This window comes from Colobus angolensis, unplaced genomic scaffold, assembly GCF_000951035.1.
Source record: "Colobus angolensis palliatus isolate OR3802 unplaced genomic scaffold, Cang.pa_1.0 Scaffold185, whole genome shotgun sequence".
Classification (NCBI taxonomy): Eukaryota; Metazoa; Chordata; class Mammalia; order Primates; family Cercopithecidae; genus Colobus; species Colobus angolensis.
Window position 1 is genome coordinate 1,464,669 of NW_012114988.1, and position 9,019 is coordinate 1,473,687.

The window sequence follows — 9,019 nt, forward strand, 5'->3', positions numbered from 1 at the left end:
ATCTCAAAAAAAAAAAAAAAAAGTTCGTATTAAAATGTTGGGGGAAAATGGCTGAGTCATTTTTCAATGTGGGTGGTAATGGCGGTGCATTTGACGATGATGATGACGTAAACCGTGGAAACACATTGCCTTGACTCTTCAGCTTGCATGTGTCACAATAGTAATTATTATTTTAGTGACTGAGGAAGGTGACGACATGAATGGTCTTGAGCAAGACTGGGGAAAGATATGGAAGCCGCTGGGAGATACCTGGGGACTCAGAAGGGCCTGGGGCTGGGACAAAGAGGACAGAGAGTGGGACCTTGATGCCAGAGGCTGGGGAGGAACTCCGAGAACCATGCCTGGGGACTAAACTGACCAGCTCTTCTGCCGGTGAGGCTGCTGAGGCCGAGAGGAAAGTGACAGGTGGGAAGTTTCCTCCCCAAGTGCCATGAGGCTTTCAAGGGGGTAGTGGGGAAGGAAGGACACCCTGGAGGTTGTGTGTGTCCCAGAGTGACCGGGCTATGAGTGGGCTGTCACCAAGCTCACCAGCCTTAAATGGGACTGAAAAATGTTAGATTAGATGGGACTGAATATATCTCCTTGGGAGAAGTCATTTTCCTTGATAAGCGTCAGTCTCCTCTGACCTGTAAAATGGTGGTAAAATATTTTAAAACCTCCTAGGGCTGTTGGGGACAAAGGGGATTGCAATGACTAATATTTTTGCACATCTGAGTCAAAGTGTGTTGACGCAGATCCTGTAACACACTCACATGTACACACGCACAGAGGCCAAACCCACTGCAGGTGCCCTGGTGTGTGTATACGGACACAGCACAGAGGCTGGAGGGATACGCAGCAGAGAGTCAACAGGGAGACCCTGGGGATAAGGATTACGGCTGATTTTTAACTGTTTTCTTACTTTCTGCTTATCCTGAATTTATTTTTATTTTTTACAATTGAACATGTTCTACTTTTAGAATCAGAAAGTAAACCAAAACCAAGACCCATCCACATGGCTGTGAACCACCCCCAAGCCACCGATGGCAGCCCTGACGCATACCTTGCTTGATGACGGGGGGCTTGCGGGTGTCGTCCACCACGAACGAGAACATCTCCTTGCTGGCGCTCACAGGCCGCCGGTGGGAGGCCGGCAGGACCACAGTGGGTCTGGGGAAGCCCTGGGACCAGCTCCTTTGCACCGGTGCTGGCTGGATGCCTTGGTGGAAGGGGATATGTGGCGGCGGGGGGGCCTGGTTCGGCTGCTGTGTGGCACGAGGTGGCTGTGGCCCTGGCCATGGTGCTGGGCCCCTCATCCATGGGTAGGAGACCTGCAGGGACACACAAGGGTCAGGGGAGGTTATGACCAGCGGGGATGGTCTCCATTTCTTTGTCCCAGCCACAGCATTGCTGCTCAAGGTCTTGGTTTATGAGTCACTTCTGGTCAGGCATGGTGGCACACAACTGTAATCCCAACACTTTGGGAGGCCAAAGTGGGAGGCTAGCTAGCTTGAGTTCAGGAGTTCAAGACCAGCCTGGGCAACATGGCAAAACCCTGCTTCAACAAAAAACACAAAAATTAGCCGCACCTTGTGGCCTACGCCTGTAGTCCCAGCTACTTGAGAGGCTAAGGTGGGAGGATCACCTGAGCCCAGGAAATAAGAGACTGCAGTGAGCTGTGATAGCACCACTGCACTCCATCATGGGCGATGGAATGAGACTCTGTCTCAAAAATAAACACAAAAACAACGAGTCACTTCCCCCAGGAAGCCTTCCTGGACTCTCCTCAAGTTTGGGATGGGGGTCCTTGCCTGGGCCACATGGCACACGATCACACCACCATTGAGTGGGTGCATCCTTTACCCAGGCGCCCTGCCGAAAGAGTCACCTGCATTAACTCATTTAATACACTCAACACTCTGTGATGTCAACAGTCAGAGGATACAGACCGGGCAAGACCAAGGGACTCCCAACACCACAGATGTGGTATTGAGCTGCTGAGCCAGGAGAATGTCCCCTCTAAGGGATTAGGGACTTTTCATCTACCTTTCTTACCACTGTATCCTCAGCCCCTAGAATAAATGCTTGGCACATACCTAGTAGGTCCTCAAATGTTGGTCAAAATAACAGAACAAGCCCATCACTGAGATTCCAGCCCAGCTCCCTGGGACTCCACAGCCTTTTCTCTTTCTGTCCACACTGCGGGTCCCTCTATCCCTCAAAGTTCAGAACTCTGGGATTGCAGGGATGCTGGCTGTCTGATTAGCCCTTGCTTTTCCACACCAGCACACCTGATTCTGGCAGAGGCCCCAGGAAAGATGTTACAGCTACTTTCAGCGGAGAGCATGTCAAAACCCATCTAACCATGGACGAGCAAATGTGGAGTGGTGCTGACACCTGGCTTTTGCCGTGGATTAATGCTTTAGTGGTGGTTTCGCCCTGGTGCCTAGGGGTTGAATGGTGGCAATGATGAGCACTATCACTTATTGCACTGAGCTTACTGATTCCTCACCATGACCCTTCGTGTGAGGGTTCTCCTTACTCCTATGTTAGAAGTGAGGCTTGCAGAGGTTAAGGGATCTACCCAGCACAGACAGTGGTGGACAGGGAAATGGGATCAAGATCTGATGGCCTGTCTTTCTCCTCTCCTCTTCCCTCCCCTCCCCTCTCCTCCGTCTCTCCCTTCCCCTCCCCTCCCCTCCCCTCCCTTCCCCTCCCCTCTGTCTCCCAATTCTCTTGGCAGAAATAACGCTTTCCAGGTAAAAGCTGAATTCAAAGGTTTGCTTCCTAGGCAGGAACTCATCCCTATTTTCCCAGGGCTCAGGGTTCTCCTTCTGTACCCCAGAGAGAAGATGAGCTCAGACGCACACGAGGAAAAGGACAGAATGCTTCCAAAATCAGCTCTCCAGCAGACAGCACTTCCTAGAACTTCAGCTGAGTTTTATTCAAGAGGAGGGCTCTCCACTCACTCAGGATCCTAATCTCCAAGCTGCAGTCTGTCTACAGCGGCTCAGGGATCCTATGCATTCCCCCCAAGGCTCTTTCTGGGAGTCAGTAAGGAGTGTTTTGGGAAATCTGGCACCAAACTCCGATCACCTGGTGATGTATGGTTTGGCTGTGCCCCACCCAAATCTCATCTTGAACTGCAGTTCCCACAATCCCCTTAGGAGGGACTGGGAGGGACCTGGTGGGAGGTAATGGAATCATGGGGAAAGTTTCCTCCATGCTGCCTTCATGATAGTGAGTGACTTCCTGTGAGATCTGAAGGTTTTATAATGGGCTTTCCCCACCCCCTTGCTCTGCACTTCTCCTTGCTGCTGCCATGTGAGGAAGGACATGTTTGGATCCCCTTCTGCCATGATTGTAAGTTTCCTGAGGCCTCCCCAGCCCTGGGGAACTGTGAGTCAATTAAACCTCTTTCCTTTATAAATTACACAGTCTCTGGTATGTCCTTATAACAGTGTGAGAACGGGCTAATACATCTGGGGACACCTGGCCAGGCATTCATAATGACACTGGCCCACCTGAAATCTGTTTTCAGGAGTGGGTCTGGGCAGAGTTCCAGAACTCTATTACCTCATGTGTAGTTTCCCATTTCTCTCCACTGTCAACATCTCAGCCTCTCCACCTACCCTCTCTTCTGTTCTTTGGTTTCAGAAGCTGAGCCACTGTGCCCTGGCCCTGGGCTGACTTCTCCATCCATCATGTCCCTCCCCATCCTCAGGGCTGTCTTGCCTCACTCATTCCCATGACCTTTTCCTATGGGTTTAATAAGTACTTATTGAATGAATGGGCTGAAGGTGAGAGTGGGCAAACTCCAATGCGTTTTACTCCAGCCTTCTGGAACACAAATGTAGACATTATTGGTTGTGGTGGAGGAATCCACTTTCATGCTAGGACATTCGGTGGGTGGGGTTCTAAGGTAAGGGTGCCTCATGCCAACTAGCTGCACAGGTGCTAATGGAAGTAAGCATGTCTCCTGCCTCAAGGGCAACGCTTCTGCAGTGGCCAGGCCAAAACCCACTCAGCATCTTTTGGGGATTGTGGGTAAATCTCCCTCCCTCTCTTGGCCCATTGTTGTGGGTGGGGCTAAGCAACAAATCACATTCACTGGCCATAGTGATTGGCCAGGGGTGGGGCATGCGATCCAATCAGAGCCAAGGAGACGAGGCTGGACACCAGAATCTCTAGCCACAGAGACCTGGGGACTTGAGAATGTAGCCAGCACCAAGAGATGCAGCCCAGACATGGAGAGAGGGAAGCTGGTTTTCTTTTCTCCATTTTTTTGGAAATAGGGTCTCACTTTGTCATCCAGGCTGGAGTGCAGTGGCACAATCACAGCTCACTACAGCCTAACCTTCTGGGCTCAGGTGATCCTCCTGCCTCAGCCTCCCAAGTATCTTGGACTACAGATGCAGGCCATGAGGCCCAGCTAAATTTTGTATTTTTTGTAGAGACGGCGTTTCACCATGTTGTTCAGGCTAGTCACAAACTCCTGGGCTGAAGTGATCCTCCTGCCTCAGCCTCCCAAAGTGCTGGGATTACAGGCATAAGCCCCGACACCTGGTCTGTTTTTGTTTAACTGTAAAAGAATACATAACAAAATTCTCTACCTTAACCATTTTAGGTGTACAGTTCAGTACTTTTAAGTATAGTCTAACTGCTGTGAAACAGATTTCCAGAACTTTTTCATCTTGCAAAAGTGAAAATATATCCTCATTAAATAACTCTCCCTTCCCTTCTCTTCAGAGCCCCTGGTAACCACCATTCCCCTTCTATTTCTACGAATTTAAATACTCTCTGTCCCTCATATAAGTGGATTCATACAACATTTGTCCTTTTGTGACTGGTTTATTTCACTTAGCACAATGTCCTAAGGATTCATCCATGTTGTAGCATGTGTCAGAATGTCCTTTCCTTTTCATGGCTGAATAATATTCCACTGCATGACATCACATTTTATTTATCCATTCATCTGTCCATGGACACTTGGGCTGCATCCACCTCTTGGCCATTGTGCATAATGAACAAATAGAGAAGCTGGTTTTGAACCCTGGCTTGTGTTGCACTCTGCAGTAACTGCTCAGTACTGTGAGGCTAGTTTGAGCTGGTTTTGTCACTTGAAGCCCCCACGGTGCTAATGAGAGGGTCACTAAAGGGGCCAGTGCATGATGTGTAAATGCAGCAAAGACTGCAATCAGCTCTTTCAGTTAAAAAAAAAAAAAGTTTGTTTGTTTGTTTGTTTGTTTATTTATTGAGAAGGAGTTTCGCTCTTGTCACCCAGGCTGGAGTGCAGTGGCGTGATCTTGGCTCACTGCAACCTCTGCCTCCTGGGTTCCAGCGATTCTCCTGCCTCAGCCTCCCAAGTAGCTGGCATTATAGGCATGCGCCACCACGCCCGGCTAATTTTTTTGTATTTTTAGTAGATACAGGCTTTCACCATGTTGGCCAGGCTGGTCTTCAACTCCTGACCTCAGATGATCCACCCACCTCATCCTCCCAAAGTGCTGGGATTACAGGCATGAGCCACCACGCCCGGCCTTGTTTATTTGTTTTTTGAAAGCATGTTGATTTAAGGTGGCTTTAGTTGGAAGGTTAATGTCAGTCTTCTCTACTTAACAGGCCTACTCTATTATAAGCAAGGTCAAGGTTTTCTCAGAAATTGCTACTGGTAACTACAAGGAAACAGTGAGGGGATAAACAAACCAAACGAAAAGACTCCTGAAAAACTGGCTCCTGGCCGAGCTCGCATTGGAATGTACATGAAGCTTGGGGTCAAGGTCAGTGATCAACAAGTCTGGTTTAGAAATATTAGTTTAAACATACTTGCTAGCGCCTTCTTTCTTTCATTCTCTTTCCTTCTTTCCTCCTCTTTCTTTCCCTCTGACCATATGGTATATGGGATGGTGGTTTTTTCTTTGTTTATTTTTGAGGCAGCGTGTGCTCTTCCTGATCTCTCCCACACTGTCTAAAATAGCAGGTTGCAAACCACCTGGACCACACCCATGGCTGAATTTCTATCAGCTTGAACAAACACCCAGCCAATAACGTACTTGAGAACTCCAAATCCATTGTTTCTGGATGATCTCCTTGTTTCTTGTGTTATCACACTAACATCTGCTTCTGACCCTGCCAAGGCTTCAGGGTGAGAAGGATGCCCTAAAACACCAAGAGAGTTTGTCCAGAGTCCCACAGGACCCAAACATTCTTCCAGAAAGCCCTGGAGGCTGTGGACAAGGCGGGGAAGTAGACCTTGCCCTTGGAGCGTCTGTCATGTTCTTTGCTGTCTGCAATTCTTATCACTCGGCTTTGAACCACCAAGGAGGGAAGGCTCTAGGTGCTAGGCTGTGCTGTGCCCTTCATATATGTGGCCTCATCTAATCCTGAGAATAACTCTGGGGTCGGGGAGGCATTTTACCCACATCTTGTGGATTAAGGAGCAGAGGCTCAGTGAGGTTCAGAGACTTGCCGAAGGTCCTGAAACCTGGAAGTAGTGATGATATTGGACTCCAAACTCTGCCCCTGGAGCTTCCAGGTCATTTGAAGTCATGATTTACACTTGCTTTCCATACTTGCAAAAGGATCTTAGATGATCGGCTAATGAAGAATAGATTTTCTGAGTTAAAAAATGAAAATGAGAAATAGATGGTGTGAAAATCCCCAAGATGGTGCACGGGCTGTGTGTGGACAGGATTTTCCAGGAATGCTGTCAGCTCCCTCATGCAAGTTTGACTCACAGGGTACGTGCAACGCCCTAGATGCCACTCAGAGAACTGCAGCCTCCACCCAGGCAGGGCTGTGGCTGGCTCACTGCTGTGCCAGAGGAGAGTTGGGGCATGTTGGTGCTGGCTCATGAGAGCCGATGAGTAAATGTTCAGAATTCTGTGAGCTGGCTGATAAACACAACCATTAAAAAATAAATTATATATACTTACAATTAAATTACACCACAAACAACAGTAATAAATACTTAAAACTTAGCCTCCTAATTATTTTACTATATTTTATCATCTGTGCTCTTACAGTTATTCTTCTTACTGCGTCTGTGCGTCGGCAGTGTTGTAGAGTGATGTGCTGCTACACAGCTCTCTGTGGCTCTGTGTCAGTGAAGCTTGAAATTGGCCAGGATGGTGAGGTAGGAGGTGGGACTCAACTCTGGAGGTTTGGCTCAGACACCAGACCAAATTGAGGACCAGCTAAAACAGGGCCGCAGTGGAAGCAGCTTTCCATAAGACACGCCCACCAGTGTGCCATGTCAGTTTAGCACTGCCATGGCAACACCCAAAAGGTACTACCCCTTTCCATGGCAATGACCCAACTACCTGAAAGGTAATACCCTTTTCCTGGAAATTTCTGCATAAATCAACCCTTAGTTTCTGTGTAATGAAATGTGGATATGAATATGACTGCAGAATTGTCTTTGAGCTGCTACTCTACTGCCCATGGGGTAGCCCTGCTGAGCAAGGAGCAGTCCCCTCCTGCTGCTGTGTACTGCTGCTTCCATAAAAGGTGCTAACACCGCTGGTTTGCCCTTGAATTCCTTCCTAGGCAAAGCCAAGAACCCTCCCTGGCTAAGCCCCAGTTTTGGGGCTTGCATATTCTGCATTAATGGGAGTGTTTACATCACAGAAATCAGGAAATACTATAAATCAGGGATTGATTTTTTTTGTTTAGTTGCTTGTCTATTCTTAGGAAAGTGTTGGATAAAATATTAATAATACAGATGAGATTGAAAAGTGTTCTGTGTCTGTAGCCATCACTATGAGTAGCACAAAAAATATGGAGGAAATTTTCTTCTGATATCTAGTAGTTTCTTCCAGTATTCAGAAACTTTTTTTGTTGTTGTTGTTGAGACGGAGTCTCGCTCTATCGCCCAGGCTGGAGTGCAGTGGCCCGATCTCAGCTCACTGCAAGCTCCGCTTCCCAGGTTCACGCCATTCTCCTGCCTCAGCCTCCCAAGTAGCTGGAACTACAGGCGCCCGCCACCTCGCCTGGCTAGTTTTTTGCATTTTTTTAGTAGAGACGGGATTTCACTGTGTTAGCCAGGATGGTCTCGATCTCCTGACCTCGTGATCTGCCCGTCTCGGCCTCCCAAAGTGCTGGGATTACAGGCTTGAGCCACCGCGCCCAGCCAGAAACTATTATCTGATAACGAAGAAGATGCTCATGTCATTAATGAACATGCGAGGTTCCAACACAAATCTTTCTTATTTCACTTTCATCTTACTCATGAAGGTAAACTAATATATCCACCAGTATTCTGGTTGGAAACTTACTCATTCATCAATTGCTACCGTAAGTTGGCAAGGGATACAAGAGTTTGGCAAAAATCAATAAAGACCTCTGTGAGAATCAATGGCTCTATGGAATTTACGATAAATTTGCAATAGTCTTGCATATTTTGTTATTATTTATAAAGAATATGCTACACGTTCTTTGTGTCAGTAAGCTTTATACTATACCTGCATACTTTACTTTTTCAGACACTCACCAGCATAGCACTGGCTGGGCCCAGTGCCCAGTGAAGGGCCCGGCCCACACTGTAGGTGCCTGCTGACCAAACTGAATTGAACAACTGGTGAACAGAGCCAAAGTTAAAAAAACTTTCAGCTGATTCTGGGGCTGGGACAGGGAAAATGCACTATGAGCCCGGGGCATCTTTAACAGCAGAAAGTGAGTAAGTGTTCAAAAACAGAAAGTGCAGCCCCGGTTAGAGGGCTAGACAACCAACCCAAAAGAGCTCCAGTGGCCAAGGCTAGAACAATATGAGCTGCAAAATCAATAACATCATGGTGGATTACAGCACAGAGAATCAAATAAATACACAGCAGTCCATACGGATATAAATACATGCATGAGTACATAATTCAATGGCAGAGAAGAGACACTTCCTTATAGAAGAATGTAACATACATAGGTAATCCCCATTCAGGAGGTGGAGCTGAGTCTTTTTTTTTTTTTTTTTTGAGACAGAGTCTCTCTCTGTCTCCCAGGCAGGCTGGAGTGCAGTGGCACGATCTCTGCTCACTGCAAGCTCTGC

General features: G+C 47.7%; 1 protein-coding gene across 1 annotated transcript in view; it reads right to left on the bottom strand.

Moving 5' to 3' along the window:
- Positions 1–9,019, bottom strand: part of LOC105510268 (forkhead-associated domain-containing protein 1-like) — an 80,962-nt gene that overhangs the window by 13,776 nt on the left and 58,167 nt on the right. Inside the window, exon 4 of the mRNA XM_011939950.1 lies at positions 1,043–1,310. Coding sequence (XP_011795340.1) covers positions 1,043–1,310 — 268 coding nt within the window. The remainder of the gene's footprint in view (positions 1–1,042; positions 1,311–9,019) is intronic.